This window comes from Periophthalmus magnuspinnatus, chromosome 24 (assembly GCF_009829125.3).
Source record: "Periophthalmus magnuspinnatus isolate fPerMag1 chromosome 24, fPerMag1.2.pri, whole genome shotgun sequence".
NCBI lineage: Eukaryota > Metazoa > Chordata > Actinopteri > Gobiiformes > Gobiidae > Periophthalmus > Periophthalmus magnuspinnatus.
This window is the reverse complement of record NC_047149.1, coordinates 17,753,337-17,773,409: the sequence shown is the minus strand read 5'-3', so window position 1 is coordinate 17,773,409 and position 20,073 is coordinate 17,753,337. Positions and strand designations below refer to the sequence as shown.

Below are 20,073 nucleotides of genomic sequence, written 5' to 3'. Positions count from 1 at the left end.
CTCTCTTTCCTCTCTCCCTCTCTGTTTCTCTCCCTCCCTCTCTCTCCCTCTCTCCCTCTCTGTTTCTCTCTCTTCCTCTCTCCCTCTCTGTTTCTCTCTCTCCCTCTCTCTTCCTCCTCTCTCTCCCTCTCTTTCCTCTCTCCCTCTCTGTTTCTCTTTCACCCTCTCTTCCTCCTCTTTCTCCCTCTCTCTCCCTCTCTTCCTGCTCTCCCTCTCTCCCTCCCTCTCTCTCCCTCTCTGTTTCTCTCTCTCCCTCTCTCTTCCTCCTCTCTCTCCCTCTCCCTCTCTCTTGGGCCAACAGTCGCTGCGGCAAAATGTCATATTTCACATCGCGCCTGTGTCTCAGAGCGTTTACTTTATGTGGGACCTCACAGCGGAACATCGAGACTTAAATGCGTAAAAGACAAGTTATTAACTGAGATTGTATCATTAGAGTCTTGTTTTAAAAGCAAATACAGAAAAGAAGTTTAGTTTGGAGCGCCTTTGTGGAAGAACTATGACGTAAAGTTTATCGCACTAAAACGTGGATGAAGACAGCTTTTTGTTTTTTCCTCCTTTATTTTCTCAAACTAAACATGCCGACAGATCATTTAACATTTGCTCGTGCGCAGAATTTACTTTTTATCACTTAAACGTCTGTGCAGCTGTGCGTAAAAGCCGTGCGTAATCTCTTCGTTCTGACCCTCTCCGTTCCATCCACACTCACGCGGGGACAGAGCGCAACATGGACGTACTGCGGACCCGCTGGTTGGGCATCTCTGTGGCCGTGGCACATGGCGTGTTCTCGGGATCACTCAACATCCTCCTGAAGTTTCTCATCACTAACTACCACTTCGGCTTTTTGACGCTCATCCAGTTCCTCACGAGCAGCACCGCAGCCATCACTCTGGCGGTGCTCCGGAGAACGGGGAGGATCTCCGTTCCGCCGTTCACCTTCCAACTCTGCAAGGTACGAGCTCTGAACTTAAAGGTGCAGTATGTAACTTTTCTAGAGGAGAGTTCACCACCACCTGCTTGTCTCTATATGGAGATGTTAAAGCTTTACCTGGGATGCCCCACAGTATGACATTAAACCTTTCTATCTTACATTTATTATTATTATTTTATTTTATTTTTTTATTATAATATATATATATATATATATATATATATATATATATATATATATATATATATATATATATATATATATATATATATATATATATATATATATATATATATATATATATATATATATATATATATATATATATCCATTCTTACCAAAGCACTATCACTTTGACAGTGACAAGCAGGTGGCGGATCCTCATCCAGAAAAGTTACACCGTGCACCTTTACTGATTCCAACTTTGCTCCATGTTGTATTTGTAATAATGCAATTCCTGTTGTATTGCACTGACAAGAGCAAACTGATGTGCAAAACACTCCCACATCTAAAATAATTTATCTGTATTTATACATGTTATGATGTTAAAAACAGCAGACAATACAAATCAACTGAATTTATCTAATACTACACAGGCCCGGCGACACAAATTTAGGGGCCCGGGACAAGAAACCTCACATGCAGCCCCCTTTAACTTAAATTAACAGGAATAGGGTTCAGTTCTGGGCCCCTACGAACCTGGGACCCGGGAAAACAGACGCTTTTGCTCCCCATCGTCCCCTGATACTTAGTAAGTTGTCTGAGCCACACTAGAGCTACATTTTTGCCTCATATCCCAAAGTTATACTCAGGGAAAATAGACAGATGTACTATTTTTACTTCATCATAACGTCTTCCAGTTTACTGACCTCAAACCAAGTCATCCAGTTGTGAAATTATGCATGATCATCAAAATATCATCAAAATATTACTATAGCCTTCATACAGGCTAATTAGATTAATTTAACATGTATTTTCAAATTCACATGTCTTCGAACTGTTCTGTTTCAGTCCATTTGCTGCCTAATTTCCTTAAAATACACTCCACCCACCTTTGTCTTTTTACATTAGTTTAAAATGCACTATTAGCTGCGTGTAATCCCTTTCTGCCTGAAGTGTGCCATAAAATCCGGGGGGTTTTATAGGTTTAAGGCTGCAGTATATTTGATTCCTTTAGTGGACCGGTCTCAGACGATGACAGATATTGATGGATGAAAATGTGACTTGCTGATCACAAACTGGCGGTGATCAGCTCAAGTGTCCTGCCGTCTGATTGGTCTATTGAGTGAGTGAAGTCTTGAGTGATTGGCTAATTGAGCGACTGACAGGTTGACAGACTGCCTCTCTCCGCTCCATTATGTTTATGGGGAAAGGAAAAGCGGGAATTTATGCGTCAATATTTGAAAATAAATGTGTTGGACAATTTCATTTCACAAAGATTTTTTTGTGTGATTTCCAAGTTTTAATAGAGTAGCTTGTGACTGGAGAGCGTGTGGTTACGAGTTTACAGATTTTTGTGGTTTTCAGCTGTTACATGATTCAGCTTTGAGGCGAGAAACAGAACAGACAGAACATTGTCCATTTTGATTGTATTGTATTTCCATTAAACCTATATTCACATTATTCATATAAAAAAAAAAAACATACAGAATATTAATTGTACTTGTCCTCATCTTGCACATATTTCAGTCTAGAAAGTCATAACTTCACCCCAAACCCAATTTTTGTCTCTTAATGAAACTCACGCTTACATAAGAAGCACACACACCATTCATAAATATCTTCAATCCTAACACAAGAGCATGAACCACTCTGCCACCGCACGTCTAAATCTCACATTATCTTCTTCTTCTTGTAGGATTTTGCACCGGTTTGCATCCTGTCCACTCTCCAGTCCACCCTGACGCTGTGGTCCCTGCGTGGCCTCAGTCTGCCCATGTACGTGGTGTTTAAGCGCTGCCTGCCCCTCTTCACACTCAGCATTGGGGTCTGTGTGCTCCGGAATGGCATCCCGTCTGTCGGAGTGGTGGTGGCTGTGCTCATCACCACTGGGGGAGCTGCTCTGGCTGGTAAACATGATTTTTGCATTATGTTAATTATACTTTATAAGCAGAGTCAGAGTTTATAAGCAGGTAACTATATATACTGGCTGTTTTATGCTTTTATGCTGCTATGCTTCAAGGTTGCCGTTGGGAATTTTCACATTAAGTACAGTGAAGTTTTGCGTTAAGGTTTGTTAAGGTCTGTTATTTGACTATTCTACCATAAGTAAGTTACTATATATCCTGGTTATGTACAGCACAAGTTGTACACCAAGCGCTTTACAGAAAAAGAAAGACATTAAAATCACAATCCAATCAAATCAAAACATAAATAATCATCATAACATTAACTTTAAAAGAGAAGAAGCGACAGTAGATCAGTTGGTAAAGTGTTTGTCCGCTGTTCCGAAGGTCATTAGTTCGAATCCCGCTCTTGACATCAACATAAACGTCACTGACCCACATGTTGGCGGTGCGATTCCAGCTCTCACAAATGAATACTGTCGTTTTGTCCTTGGGCAAGATGCTTAACCCACCTCACCGTCAGTGTCTGCGTAAAGCACTTTGAGTGACTGGAAGGTGGAAAAGCGTGATATAAACCTGTGAGTATTTACCAAGAGCGCAGCGTAAAAACCTTTCAGAACAGAACCGTTTTGAGCCTGGATTTAAAGATTGACAAAGTAGAGGCCTGTCTCACATATTCAGCGTTTGTTTTTAGATGTTACTGAAACTGGAACTTCATCCATTTATTTTATGACAGCATTTGAATAATAATTACTTGTTTGTAGCTCATAAATACACATGAATGAGTGAGGTCCTAAAGCTAGCCACCTGATAAACTCAATAAAAAGCAGGAGGAGGCATTTCCCTGAGACTTGAGTGACCTTGTGAATACAGTAGTTATAGAGATTTCATATTTGTGTGATTTGAAGCTCGTGTGTCTTTATGGGATTGTTCTTGTATTCGTAGGATCTAGTCGTGCTATTGCAGACTGGATGTCCTTCCCAAATCACTATTTCTTTTACAGCGTTTGAACACTTGTACTAGCCCTGAAGACACATTTGTTTCTACTGTGGCACTGGGCCAAGTCCATTTGGATCCATTTGCTTTATTTTCCAAGCAACACTGTAAGAAACATCTGTGGGCAACATCTCTGTGAGCAGCTACTTTAAGAATGATTGATTACATGCAATGACAGCATTTAAAGACGCACGATGAGGGGTCCGCCACCTGCTTGTCTCTTATAGATATGTTATTGCTTTGCCTGGATTTTGTGCCGTTAAAATTCAAAAATCTACTCCTATTGCTCAAAAATACCTTGGAAAACACGCATACTTACTGTGAATGGGATTGTCTCTCCACTGATCTGACCCTCCGCTATGATATAGTTGTTTCCCCTCCCCGTTTACTCATCCGAAGTTTGAATCGTGCATGTTTGAGTAATCTTAAATCGATTGTTTTCCAGACACCATATTGCCGATCAATCCCCGTTTTGGCCGCTACAGCTGTACACCCACTGCTCTGTACTTACTTTGTTCTCTGATATTATTTTCTTACCGGTGACACGTGCAGTATTCGTCTGTGTGGTTCTTTTAGTACAAATGAAAAAAAAAAATCTGTTGTCCGCTAGCATGATCTGCAGCTAATCATCAGAGGTGCCAACTTTTTGCTGTGATGATGTTTATGGCAACGTCAGTTCCCATTGGGCAAAGCAGTTTTTCAGTGGATTTGCTTCTTTTATTAAGTTGTTTTAAATGAATATTGTGATTTAAAGTGTGGTAATTATAACTGTATGATCCATAGATGTCATAGATTATAGCTATAGAGTCGACAATTGCTTTTCCTTAAATATAAACTTTATCCGATTGGAGATACCAAATGACCCTAAACAAACATTACCCAGTTAGCCACAGAGCTGCACTGTTAACTCTTCTGACCCCTTTTCCAGATTCGTCAAACATTCAACTCATAATATATGTAAATTTAATCTGTATATTATATTCTTCCCTGTGCATCTTCCCCATTTCTGTTTCACTTTTACCACTGACTTTAATCACCGTCTCTTGGCAGCGGATTCCTGCTTTCCATTAACACTAATGATCTCCAAGTCATAAACAAAAACCTACGTATAATTCATCCTCCCAATCAATCTCCGCTGCAGTGTTTCTCCAGCTGCAGCAGGGGGCTCCAAACGTGAGCTGTGAAATATGCTGAGTATCGAGCTAATGGACGCATTTATCACGGCTGATCTTTCCAATAATCTGCAGTACCAGGGATGTAATATTTGCTTCTTTATAAGCCACCTCGGATTACTCAGGCGACATGGGAAGAAGATATCACGTAGGGATAATGTGTTTTTTCGAAGACGGAGCCAACAATAAACAAATAAATAAACAAAAATCAAAATAGACTAATATGATTTTACGCTTAGATAATCCTCACATGGCTCAGAGGAGGTGATGGGGATGGTTTTCTTTTTGTGTAATACATGGCAATTATTTGAGGATACGCTTTAATTCTAAGGAAGTTGTAAAATTGTGAAATGATAATCTTGTTTGTTCCCGTGCTGTAGAAATGTGAGATATGGAGGAGGGAGGATAAGCAGGGTGACTCTAAAAGAAACTGGTAAGGTGGTTTCCGTTTGAGAAGTGAATGACCAAATATGTTTGCGGTCAGTGAGGAAGTAGAGGTTTGGGTATGAAAATAGATCTACTAGGCCAACATGTAACCAACTATGTAGAACTGATGTTTAACTAACTAGTTAAAGGTCCGATATTACACAAAATTGACCCTTTTTGAGCTTTACGTCATGTTATAATGCTGTTACCTCCTCAAAAACATACCCAGAGTTGTGTTTTGTTTCATTCACACCCTTTATCATTTATCTGCCTAGATCTCCAAACCTCTAAATGCTCTGTTCCACCTTGTGATGTCACGAAGAGGTAGTTTTCCAGCACTACTTTACCTTTAGTTCAGTAGAATCTGTCAAATCCAGGGCTGAAATCATCAATGATTCTAGTGCAGATGTATGGAGTTTAAAACGCAGTGGGCACTTCCTGTATTACCACATAACATCATAAGGTGGAACAGTGTTGTGTTTCCTACTATTAGAGAGTAGAAAACAGCAATTTAATGTGCAACGTGACACAAAAACATCATTTTAAGCATCAGCATCAGCTTAAAGTCTAGTGATGTTTTGAAGAATGCTGTGTGTAGTGTAAGAAATATGTTTATGCTCAAGTTATCATCTATCTGAGGTGTTACATACAAACTCGAAAGCATTTATTTGAGTTTCTTTGACCGGTGTTGCAGGTGTTTAAGTCTTTCTTTCCTGCTCAGGTGCTGGAGATCTGACCGGGGATCCATTTGGATACGTCACTGGGGTATTGGCTGTAATAATCCACGCCTCGTACCTGGTCCTGATCCAGAAGACCAGTCTGGACAGTGAGTTTGGACCCCTGACCGCGCAGTACGCCATCGCCTGCACTGCATCACCGGTAAGAAAAAAAGCAGTTTTATGTGCATGTAACTAAACAAACTCAACGATAATGGTATGTAAATATTCCAACGAAAGGTTTATGCTATAGTCGTATTCACACAGTATTATAAATTGTCGCTAACACAATGAGGATTTGCAAGTATTGTGATTAAAATATGGTCTGCAGCTGCATGTATTTCTACACAGATTAACATTTAATGACTCAAATTTAACAACTGAGACAGGATTATTGGGGCCAGTAGTGGTAATTATCTTGCACAAGGTGAATTATTAGCATGCACGGCAACATTAATATAAGAAGTTTGTTGTAATTGCACATACTCGAGCTTTCAAATGAAATCACGCCTTTACAAATGCGATTAAACATGGACTGTATATGTGTGTTTGTGCTTTCCTCTATCCATGGCTTTCAGAATGATAAACATTTAGGACAGTTGCCATAGCAATTAACCATTTGGAAAAGTAAAATAAACATGTAGAAGCACAAATTGGCATACCAAACACCATATCAAAGACAATTATTTCTAAGGATTATATTATTCTATTGGCAGTGCAAGATAGTTTATCCAGTTAAGGGTGACCAGATTTTCAAAAAATTCAAAACTGGGACACACCCGGATTGGCATGATTTGTATAAATAAATCAGGGGCTACTTTTCTTTACTTTTTATGCAATTTTTTTCTGTATTTTGGCCAAAAAAATAACAATATATCCTCTACTTTAATGTTGGTGAGTATCAATTTGGTCAAAAATGTGGACGCCTGGGACATTCCTTGTATAAAACTGGGACAAATCAATGGTTCTGGATAAATCTGCTGGCACAGGGGACACTGGGTTCAAAACTGGGACTGTCCTGGGTAAATAAGGACATCTGGTCACCCTAATCCAGTTTCATACATATCCTGAAATTGCTCTATAATTCTTACAGACGTGATGATTTAACCTAACTTTTTAAACCATATTTCCTTCTCCTTTTGCGACACTTTAGGTCCTGTTCATCTGTGCCATCCTCTCCCTGGACATGGTTCACATGTGGACCTACGAGGGCTGGAAGGACCCCCCCGTCACCTGCATCTTCATCCTCTGCATCTTCATCGGCTGCGCTATGAACTTCACCACTCTGCACTGCACCTACATCAACTCCGCCGTCACCACCAGCTTCGTGGGCGTGGTCAAGAGCATCGCGACCATCACTGTCGGCATGCTAGCTTTCAACGACGTAGCTCCAACCCGGCTATTCATCGGCGGCGTGGTAGTCAACACAGTGGGTTCCATAACTTATTGCATCGTCAAATATTTCGAAACTAAGAAAAAAAGTACTTACGAAGATTTGGAGGGCGAAGGCAAAGATGGCGGACTTCCCGGAGAGCCGTATAGCGAGAAACCGCAACTAAATGGCGATGCTAATGGAGCAAACATAGAAGCGGAAGGAGAAGTAGCAATTAGTGACTTAGCTAACGGACAAGTGTTGACCGGTAATGTGGAAGGTAGTTTGAATTCGAATGTTATGACGGAAACGGAAATGCTAGAAATGCAAAGGGAACATCTGCATAGAGAAAATGCACCCCCTAGTGGTCAAAAAGCGAGTGATAGCTACTTGGGAGTTTGGAGATCCATAAAGAATTTGCAATTTATGAAAAAAGACACACTCCTTGACAACATGGAACAGCAAAGTCCATAAGTCAAACAGATGGACCGAAGCTAATTTGTGTTTGTACTGCTTAGCATGTACCGGCTAAGATACATGCTATAACTGGAAAAAACTTGAAAATGGACTTCTCGCACTGGCCAACATGGACCGCTTCGAACAGTGAAGAAATTACGCTTGTTTTATCTTATTAAAATTCACTGTATACAATTCCGAATGTTGCCAAGAAAGACGGCAAAATGGCAGCATGGACAGACTAACTAAATGTGCAGATACTATAGGAAACTTACGGCTAAAGCTACATGCATATGGTGATTTCTATTCCCAAGACAAAGAAAAGACAGAAATCCGTTTTAAGGTGAACCGTGACTGTGGCTGTGGTTCAAATGTGTTCTGTGTTGATATTGGTGGATGTCTTGAAGAGAGGCCCATGGTAATGAGGACAGACAGGCTTACAGTGGCATTAGGGTTATTTCTTGGCACTGGTTGCTGTACCTTTCAAACTGAGAAAAACAATTTGCCCATAAGAATTTCTAAGTGCTGCCATGAAAAATATACAGTCCCCTCTAAAATGTTAACTCAAGATATTAAATAGACAGTTGATGCTGCTGCAAGAGACTGGAGACTAGAATTTACAGCCAGCGGGGCAGATCAGTGTTTTATTTATTTATTTATTTTTCCTTAAGAGGTCTGAACTACAGTGTTGGCTGGTTTTATAAAGAAAATGCCATACTCAAAATGCCTTTAGTTCACTAGCAAGGACCACATCAAAACAACGGTCTATGATAAATTTATATATTGACGATCTGAATGGATGTTGAGGCTGGATAGCGACGCCCAGCCGATTCAGGTCTCTGTAGATGGTGAGGTCTTTGGGCTGAAAGATGGTTTTCCTGGGATAGGCCTGTATAAATAGGGCTTCTGGGTAATTAAAGCTGTGGTTGATGTGAGCTGTGCTTCGCTAGACAGAAGAAGGATGAGGTTGAGGTGTGGTCCTGCTCCTGAATCTCAGTTATTCATAGTCCAAGTCCATTTAAATCAAAGATGGAGACTTTTATTTGTGCAATACATTTTATCCGCTTTATTTTGTTTTAGCTTTTGCCTGATTACATGAATGTCAGCGGGGGTGCCTTGTCCATTTTGCGTACGACTTTCTAAACAGTTTCGAGCTGCACGACTTTGGAGCGAAAAGCGTAACTTCGATCTTTCTGATAAGTATCCACAGTGCACAGTTTAAGTATATGAACTGCTAAACTATCCCATGCATTTTAGTACATAACAATTCCAGCCTTTGTAATTTCATAAGTCGGCCTTTGTTAATTATACTTGCCATTTTGATTAGCGTGCGACACACTGTGCAACTCTAGTTTCAATACAAGTCTACGTCTGTGCAATCCCTCAGCCATCCACGAGTCTACATTAAACTTGGAAACGATTATCCACAGTAAAATCCCTATTGCCACTATAATACGCAGGTTGAAAAGCTGCTCTGGGTGCTTTCTGATGTTAACGATCGCAGCCAATAGAGAACACACCGAGGACCTGTTTTTGTGTAACTTGAAAAATACCTTGCGTTCGGAGAGCCTGTTTGTCGGAGATAAGCCTTGTGCAGTACCTGGACAGTACGACAGGAGCAGACATCAATTCAAAATGTTTATAAGTGTTGTGTGAAAACTCTTCAGGGAGAACTAAATGTGTGTTTTGTTGTTTAAAACCAGGGGAATGATTGTTTCTGAGCAGCTAAAGGGAAATATCGAGACCCTCACAGCACGAAGGTCTTAGGGGTCGAGCGTATGTTTCCTTGAGGTGCTTCAGTTTCCCTTTACCACGAAAAACACGTTTTCTCCAGGGACAGGGTTCTTAATCTTAACGGGATTATCCTGGTTAAATAAAGATCATTAAATAAATAAATAACTGAAGGTGTAAGCGACGCTAGTGTTCCAGTGTTTTTCATCACAAATGTTGTATGTGGCTTCAAAATAGCATAATATGTCCTGAATGTAATGTAAATGTAAGAGGGCCTGTTTAATTTGGTTCAATAAGCATGTAAAGCCCGTGAAATAAAGTGTATATTATGTTCATGTGAATTACAGGCACTGGGATCCAATACTGAACACAAAGTACACCATCTTTGTGAACTTTGTCAAAACGTTAAGACACTGACGGATGGAAATGTATGCAAAACCTGCCATATCACAAGCAGCATGTTTTGGCCTTTAGAAGCATTAAGAGAGATCTGGTTCCAAAAATATTTAATCAGACAAGAAATAATCCTCTCCCTCGCTGCTCGTTCTTGACTGTGGGCGAGATTCATGCAAACAGCCCCTTTTCCAAATGCTAATAATCCAAGTACTTTATTTCATTTGACTTGCAAAGTTTGGCATTTCAACTTGAATTTTTAGAAGTTGATTCACTTTCTTAAAAAAAAAAAAAAAAGCTCCTACTGAAATGCACACCTCCTTCTATAAATATTTGGACCTATGACCCCATATTTAACCATTAGAGATACATATGCTTGTGTCTGTGGAGATGTATTTATTTGCCCAGAATGTTCCACAGTATTGCATTGGGTTTGTCTATGTAAACATTGAAAAACATGTATTCTTACTGTGAGCAGGCTTGCCTCTTAACAGATCTTACATGTAACCTAGCCTGATAGTGCCACGTGTGTCCATTGATTTATATGTGTTTAATGGATACTGTGTATACTGTGTAACATTCCAGGCTGAGCAGTAGCGTCCGTGGAAACAAGCGGGCGACCGGGCCTATGTTACACAAAATTGACTCTTGTGAGGTTTAAGTCATATTATAATGCTGTTTTGTTTCATTCACACATATTTCAGTAACCTTTTATTATTAGTCTGTTTATCTCCAAAACTCACTATGCTCTGTCCACTTTGTGATGTCATGAAGTGGTAATTTTCCAAGTTAACAGCTACATTTTACCTTTTGGCCAGTGAAGATTGGCAATTCTACGGCTGAAATAATCCACATGATTCTAGTGAAAGTGTATTGCGTTTAAAACAACACTGAAGCACTTCCTGTATTATCATATGACATCACAAGGTGGAACAGAGTGAGAGTGTTTTCTGTTTGAGAGAAGAACTACTGTAAATATGCAGGTTTGTGTGTTAAACATGTGTGAATGAAACAAAACATAACGCCAGGTCTGTTTGCGATGAGGAAACAACATTATAACAGATCAGAAAATAGTGTAATTTGGGCCCTTTAAATTTCAACATGGCTCTGTCCAAGATAGATAATATATTGAAAAAAAAATCAAGTTTTTTCAATACCGGGGATGTCTAGACTCCCGATCACTCCAAACATGGCACAATGGACTGGACAGTGTAATTGCAGATGTCGCTTCACTGCCCACACAACAGAATGTGACTGGAGTGACTCACACTAAAGACAGTTGATCTACAGCAGCCTCCGCATGTCCACACCATGTCCAAAAAACTGTGAACGGCTTAGACAAGTTTTAGTCCACTTTTGTGTAAGTTTGGACATTCTGCCAACGTGATTTTTATAAAACTTTTGAAGCCACTGGACATTTCTGATGCTTCTGGTTTATTCTTAAGAAACTGTATAGACCAACAGCAGAAATTATTTATGTTATTTCAAAGGAGCGCAATCTAACTTTTGTGGATGTCACTCAACTTGGCTCTATGGAGATGATATTGTTGTTGTCTAGCATGTTCCACAGTAAGGCATTAAGCATGTCTAACCTATACAAACTTCAATACAGTGGAAAATTCCAGGCAAAGCAATAACATCATGTCAAACTCATTTTCACAGAGGGCCACATCAACAAAATGGGGTCAGATGTAACTAAGACAGTATAAATGTAACTAGATGTAACCAAATGTAATGTAAAAAAATATGCAACTGCTTTTTAATCTTGTTAATTAACTGTTTCTGTATTTATTACTGACTCAAGTTACAAATATTGCATAGGGATTTGCATAGATATGAAAAAAATGGCTGTGCAACTTGTGTCTCTCCTGATAAACTGATATTTTAAGACAGTCATACATTTAAATTTACCTTTTCGCGGGCCACATAAAATGACGTAGCGGGCCATTTTTCGCCCACGGGCCTTGAGTTTGACACATGTGGCATAGACGATTAGGTTGCTGACCCTCCACCAGAAAAGTTACATAGTGCAACTTTAAGGCTAGTATATCAAAATTTATGTAACTATGGCAACAAGTAATGTCAAGTCTACATTTTGCTTTTGGAAACTTAAAATGGTCTTTTAAGTGGTTGTTGTTGTAACACGGGCCAGTTTCTCCTGATATAAAATTTTATTATCTCGTGGCCAATCACTAAAACTAAATCTGCTCTAGCTTATGGCGCATTCAAACTGCTGATCAAAGCTAACATTAAGATACGATTTGTAAAAGGAAAAGTCTTAAAACATCAACTACAGTCTACTTTTTGCCAGGTCTATCCCAAAATATTTATCTTCCTCAAACATCTCTATCCCACAAAAGTGCTTCAGGTCCTGGTTTAGGGACAGAAAAAGACAGCAGTATTGATCTAGTATTGATTTGGTCTTCACACTCTCTAAACTTCATTTAACGCTACAAGATCCTCACTGTCGCTCCGAGCAACAGAAAACAGCCATGCCACAAAACTGCAACCATTCACACTCACACTTAGATCAACAACATGAGAGGTGTTTAAGAGCCAATCACAAGCTGGGAAAATTTAAAACTACAGGTAATAGTACATTTGAAGCACTAAATCACTTGCTTAGTTTGATTTTCTGGTGCATCCGCTTGTACTTTACGGGACTGGAACAACAGAGGTGACATTTTTTTCAAATTTTGTTTTAAAATTTCTTTCGATTTAGTATTACACCATTTTGATTTTTTTTTAAACATTGCTTATGGGTCTTAACCTGTCCATCATTGAGAAAAATTGTGCAAATAATACAATCCATCCATCCGTTTTCTTATTCGGGGCAGAGTTGCAGGGACAGCAGGGACAGCAGGGACAGCCAAGAGACATAGACACAGTTCCTCCAAATGATATAATATAAATGTAAAACTATTTTTGGGTATTTTTTTTCAAAACTCCACATCTTTTGTTTCACTTTGTTGTTTTTCTAGTGTCACTGTAAACCTAAATTGTCCTTCTCAGCTACTAACTAATCGCCATTTTAACAAAATTTAATGTATCTTAATTCAATTCAAAACGACTGTGGATTTTTTGCGTCACACTTTCTGGTAAATACACGAAAGCGGTGGGTGACTCAGACAATTAGCTGATTCTAATCCCTGAGTATTGTCTTCAGGCTGGTGTTCAGCTCAGAAACAGTCATTCCCGTTGGTTTATTGTTATTTTGATTTGCACGTGTTGTCTTTGCCTGTCGTGTGTATTGTCTGTAAAAGATTCTGGTGAAGTGAAAGGACCATCTGCTCCTCATTTGCATGTTCAATGCAAAACGTCTATGGAAATTATCAAATCCTTTTTATAAAGAAACTGTCCATGGAGAATGTGTTTGAGTATTTTCTGGGGAATCCCTATTTACAAATAAGACTGAATATGCATCGAAGATTATGAAATAGTTTATTACATTGTGTTTTTTACAGGTTATAAGTAAATGTTTCTGTGACAGGTTAGACTACACATTTTACTAAAACATTGCTAAAATCTTGCCTTATTTTCTCTAGTCAACCATGCTGTTAACAATGCTCCAAACTCTTCTAATTTTCATAAAAGTTAGAACTTACAAATATATGACAACACCTTTATCTTGATCAACTTTAAACTGTCAGAGAATTGTGTGCCTTGTGTGTAAATTCACCCTACTTTTTGTATTCATGACATATAGTAGATCGAGGGATTCCTTCCTCTACTTCCTGTATTTTCCAACTTTTTTCCTCCACATTTCTTCACAAACTGCACCTTGACACATGATGATATATACCACTGGTGCTACCCTGAACAAAATAATAATTAGATGAACAAATGCCGTATTTATTTATAAGCTGAAACAGGAAGGATTAGGCAAGGCATGGCAAAATACAACAAATCAAAACATAAATTAACAAGTGTAAGGATCTAAACATGGAGGAAAAGGAATAATTTGAGCAAAACTGCAGTGTACCTGGTCTTCAACTTCATTTAAAGGTCCTATATTACACAAAACTGAGTCTTCACACCATGTTGGGATGTTGTTACCAGGGCCGGTCCAGCCTATAAACAGACTAAGCAGCTGCTTAGGGCCCCAAGGCCACCAGAGGGCCCCCAAGAGCCCATACATTTATTTTGAAAATAATGTTTCTAAAGTTTTTTTTTTAAACTAAATGGTGCTCGGTGTTTATACTGGTCTACATATCCCTCTAGAACTAGTTTTATTTCCAGTAGCTAAATATGTTCTGCCTACATTTTTTTGAGTTGGGCAGTGGTGTGGACAGCTACATGTTGGACCCCTCCCCTCCAGGTGCACTCTGGGAGCTCTGAGGCAGCAGAGGGACATTTAATGAGTGTTTTACAAAGTAAAAGGTTAGTGAAGTTAAGTTTATCTAAAGTACAGGACAAAGCATGAAGAGTCCAGAGGAAGATCGTTTTGGGGAAAGAAGAACTTTTCAGAGAAGACTCGAAATGTGTCCCACTTTACACCATGAGACCTGCAGGACAAAAGAGTGAAGCTGGACGGGGATCATTCTGCAGACAGGACATGAGGACAGCAGGTGAGTCACTGTCACTGTACACTGTCTGTTTTTGGCTGTCTCCAAACATCAGATGATGTGAGTGTAGTTAAAGTGTCACTGCTCCTGTGTCACATCAACACTGATCATGACACAAACCTGTTACATCTGATGAACTAAAGAACAACCTGTGAATGTGCTGTGCGATACCGAGTACCGATTTTGTATTTTTTTTATTTTTACAGGTGTTTGATTCTAGAGGTAAATCGAATTCATTTAATTTCATAGGATTTTTTATAGTAAAGACTTTTTTTTTTTTTGTTTTGTTTTTTTATCTTAGAACACTTATTTGAGGCTGTTTTAAAATTCAGCTGAAATCAATGTATTTAGGTGTAATTTTAATATCATTTATTTAGATAAGTACCTGGCTGTAATATTTACACTTTGTCTTTGCAGACTGCACCCCAAGCTAACTGCTAACGAGCTAACTGTTAGCATAACAGTGACTGTTACTTTTACCACGGTCACACTGTGACCAATATGTTGATGCTGCACGTCTTTTTAAAGCCCTGACCTCGGTCTGTTCAGTCACTGCACAAGCAAATAATCACCAGAGCCACTTAGCAATATTAGCATGATACTATTGTGAACAATATACAAATATATTACAGTGCTTACAAAATGTTCTGTTTCCCACAAAACAGTGTCATTTCTTGTCATCACAGAAAACTCAGACATAACGTTACATTTTGGCCAAGGTCACATTTCGCACTTCTTTACAAACACTTCTTTCATACAGGGTGCGTAACACCCACTCTAGGATGATTTAAAACACTGGTGTAATCTCAAATTGTTGGACTCTGCATTTGATTCTGCTTTGAATATTGCTGTACGCTGCCTTTAACCCGACTGTAAAGTGAAAATCTACAGAACAATTCCCGAGCCTCTGCGCCTGTTCTTCTACAACAGAACAGAAACTGACAAACTTTTTAGTCCTAAATATTTTTATCATTCATATGACAGTCACATGTGATTAAAGCTGAGTTTAAGTTGCAGAACAGTTAATGTGCTTCTTTATGATCACCTCCTCACCAGAGCACTGAGCTGAGAGATGAGCTGTGAGCCTCAACTAAGAGGCAGCACAGTCACAGCGGAAATATGCGCATTTACACTAAATTTCCGTTAATTTTGTACAAATATGTCTCCTAACTCAGTTTTGATTCCAAAACCTGACAATAAACAGTAACAATCAAAATAATGTGATCCTAAAATCCTGTTTTTGCTTCTGTTCTTTGAAGTTACTAGATGTTATGCATTATTTAATGTTCAGTTCTTCGAAATGATAAATGTAAGTCCACTTTATTTAACTGGAGCACATTCACCAGAAATCTGTTATACTTGTGGCTTTTGCTGTTGTGAGTCCTTTGTGAGCCTCTATAATTTTCAGTCTTTTTTGCAACTGTTTAAGATTGTCTTAATTTTGTCAAATATGAATATTGTGCACTGAAGTGGTGAGGGCCCCAATGGCAAATTCTGCTTAGGGCCCCCTAAAGAGTAGGCCTGGTCCTGGTTGTTACCACCTCAGAAACATACCTTGATTTGTGTTTTGTTTCATTCACACATGTCCAAAGTGCAACATACTCTGTTCTATCTTGTGATGTCATGAAGCAGAAGTTTTCAAGATTTCTTTTTAACTTTAGTTCAACAGACATGGGCATTTCCAGAGCTGAAATGATCCAAATGAGTTTAAAACACAGTGGAGGACTACCTGTATTGCCACATGACATCGCAAGGTGGAACAGGGTATTTTTTATCAGTTTGAGAGAAGAACTCAGTCTAAATATGCAGGGTTTGAGTGTTAAACATGTGTGAATGGAAGGCACTTTAAATAATCAGCCCTGAAACGTGAGTATTTATCTGCTAGAATGCATCTTGAGTTTGAGAATCCTGACTTTTTACCATGTTCTTTATGAAGTTTCTGTGCCTTGTGGAGCATCACTTGTTTCAGATGGTTATCGCTCTCCAGGAAAAACAAGTTAATATTAGATATAATTGAATGAGATGGTTCCAGGTTGTGCCTTATGTAATGGAGGCAGCAGGAGATGCAGCCCTGATTGTGAAATAGTTCAGCCCTTTACCAGCACAGTTCAATTTACTTCAGTGGGGAAACAGGTTACAGCAAATTATGAGTCTGTGGCAAATTGGTTGTAGACTGTTTATTCCAAATGGTGATTATCGATAAAATGTCACAGCGGGGGGGTTTATATTTGATTATCTTCTTCAGTTTTATACAGGTGCAACTAGTAGACCATATTGCTTTTAACATGGTGAGTGCATTGGCCTTCATACTTCATACTGCGTACATGTTTTTTTTTTTTTTTTTTTTACCTTCATCACCCATTTTAAAGACCCTATATTGCACAAAATGGACATTTGTGAGCTTTAATCCATATTATAATGTTGTTAAGTCATCAAAAACATAAGGTCTAGGTATGTTTTTGATGACGAAACAACATTATAACATAGCTCAGAAAATAGAGAAATATGGGCCCTTTAAATGTGCCTTATGTAACAGAGGGGGGGCACGCTACCTGCTCATATCCATAGAATATTAATTAATTAAAATGATCTATCTTCCATTTACTCAATTACAGGTATTTCTGTTGATAATAAACATGCATTTTACTGTGAATGGGCTCACCTCTCCACAGATCTGACCCATTACTCGGCCTAGTGGCATCAACTGCTTGACTCTGATTTAGGTATACGTTTAATGCAGGGGTGTCCAAACTACGGCCCGGGGGCTGAATGCGGCCCTCAGACCAGTTTTTCTTGGCCCTCAGACGTCCTGCTGAACCGGCCCAGTTGATCATAAGCAGTACTTTTAGCAGCAAATCAAACTATTTCTACCACTATAACCTCAAACATCACATTGCGGTGTGATACGGACCTAAAATGAATGTGTTTTAAGCCTTATTAATACACAGCGGCTCTGTCAAAGCTGTGTATAAAGCACCACACTGCATTGATCACCGGTCTGTGGGCCTCTGCTTCGAATATGTTTTGAGATGTGGCCCTTGATTTAAAAAAAAAAAAAAAAAAAGTTTGGGCACCTCTGGTTTAATGCTATACTCCAAAACATTGTAGGTCAAGCAGTAACAACCAGCTGTCGGGCTCTTTATCTGAAAAGTTATGTTGTGTAACTTTAGGAACATATTGTGCTGTCAAACGGCACTTAGATAGTTCTTTGCAATTTCAAAGTCTTTTTAAATCCAGATGTTGCACTTTCCTAAAATATAGACGGAGCGGTTGCCTATATGTCAGTAATAACTATACAGAGCCCATTTTCACTCTACACAATCTTTCCATTAACCGACTATTAATAGTGTCCAGCCGTGATTGGGTTAAAACTGATAAAGCCGCTGCGTGCTCTTATTGAGGTTTCATTAAAGGAAAGGGAACAAGGAAATAAGGAAGCAAGGAAACGAGGAGACGAGGAGGAAATTGAGCATGAAACGCTCAGTCCACTCAGCACTTTCACACATTAACACTGGAAACCCATCTGAGAAGTGTCACGCGCAAACGGCCCATGGTTTACTGTCGATGTGCGGAGGTACAGGAGGAAGGAGGGGGGTTCAAAGTCCAGTCAGGTCCAGTCAGGTTTGTCAAATCATGTGCTCGGATATTACTACTACTACTATTAAGCAGTGCAACTTTTTTGAAAAACCTTGCATGTTTGAATTCTAAGCAGCTTGGAGGGAACGGAGAAATAAAAGAGGGGAAGCTTTAGATCTGCTTAAAAGGCATCATATGAGGTAAGAAAACTGCTATGACTTCTCCTGTGAATACAAAAAAAAGATATATGGAATGCTGAGTTCGGTTAAAAAAAAAAATTGTAAACACTGAATTTTATTGAACCAAGAGATATAGCATGAAAGGCTAGTACAAATGGATATTGGTATTGCTCTAAGATGTACATAATAATAAAAAAGCAATGTAAAATAATGCGAATGTTGTCGACTGTGCCGCTGCCAATCATGCCTCCAGCTATCAGTATACTGCAGGCCTATATTCCTTTCCATAGTAATACGCAATTTCATATTTAATACTACTACCTGTCTCTCCTCTGGGATCCATCAAAAAACCCTATCTGGAAGCTATTGGCTCCTAAAGCTCCCCCCTATTACACAGCAATGGGGCAGGTGTAATACAGTATAAAGGTGTAAATGCAGCGGAGTCAGTGTAGTGTGGATAATGAGGAACAGGTGAAGATCGATGCGTTCAAAGTCAGGCTGAAGGATAGGAAAGCTCAGCACTAATGCGTCTGCTGCAGCACCTTTCACACTCACTGCTTTCACACTGTTAGCACATCGGATTTGGACTACAGGGGACCCACTGGACATAAAACGGGCTCAAAGGGAGGCTTTGGTCCTCGGAGGTAAACTTTGTGGGTTTTAAAGGGCCCGTGTTCTGCTGAATAGACTTATTTGAACTTTTTGTAATGATGTTCTCTCATGAAACACGTACTTGGAGTTGTCTTAGGTTTCATTTAAGGGTTGGAGATGCTCTGTTCCACCACATGATGTCATAAGGTGATGCCCTCCTCCTTCACTTAAGTCTATACACCGTAAGCTGCATCCTCTTCATGTTAAAGGTGCACTTTGTGACTTTTCTGGTGGAAGGTCCGTAACCTGCTTGTTACCATGGAGATGTTACTGTTGTTTTTGCTTGTATTGAATCATTGACAAATAGTATAACTGGATACTTTCATCTTTATTATGTAAATAAATTGCATAACATGTGTGGATGTTGTCGCCTTCCAACACTTGCTATTAAATGATTGTATTTATTCATTTTGCAGGTTCTGTTTTTTTATAGTCCCACATACATATCTGTGACAGTAGCTCAGTTGGTAGAGAGTTTGTTCACTGATCCAGAGGTTGGCTCTTGACGTAAACATCATTGGTTGATGTTTACGGCAAGGTTGGAGGTGCGATTCATCTCCCACAGATGGATGCTGTCATTGTGTCCTTGAGCAAGACACTTAACCCACCTCACCCCCAGTGTCTGTGTACACTGGTGTGATGGATGTGTGTGTGAATGGGTGGATGGTTCCTTAATGTAAAGCGCTTTGAGTGCTTTGAAGGTGGAAAAGTGCTGTATAAAAATGTGACCATTACACTGCAGTAAGGTTTTTCTTAGGCATAATTACTGTAAACTTATATAATCAGCTATAATATATGTAGAGTGAATCATAAGAGCGCCTTAACCATAGACTGTATAAAGAAGTA

At 39.3% G+C, this 20,073-nt stretch overlaps 1 protein-coding gene across 1 annotated transcript; it reads left to right on the top strand.

Moving 5' to 3' along the window:
• Positions 1-723: 723 nt before the first annotated feature.
• slc35d3 (solute carrier family 35 member D3) lies at positions 724-8,271 on the top strand. The gene is made up of 4 exons (XM_033991101.2): positions 724-949; positions 2,787-2,997; positions 6,310-6,467; positions 7,458-8,271. The coding sequence occupies exons 1-4, from the start codon at positions 725-727 to the stop codon at positions 8,148-8,150; spliced, it is 1,287 nt and encodes a 428-aa protein (XP_033846992.1). The 5' UTR covers position 724; the 3' UTR covers positions 8,151-8,271.
• Positions 8,272-20,073: the final 11,802 nt, after the last annotated feature.

Coding starts and splice junctions, on each gene's coding strand:
- slc35d3 (XM_033991101.2), top strand. CDS start 725: ATGGACGTACTGCGGACCCGCTGGTTGGGCATCTCTGTGGCCGTGGCA. Junction 950..2,786: donor TCACCTTCCAACTCTGCAAG/GTACGAGCTCTG, acceptor TTCTTCTTGTAG/GATTTTGCACCGGTTTGCAT. Junction 2,998..6,309: donor TGGGGGAGCTGCTCTGGCTG/GTAAACATGATT, acceptor TTTCCTGCTCAG/GTGCTGGAGATCTGACCGGG.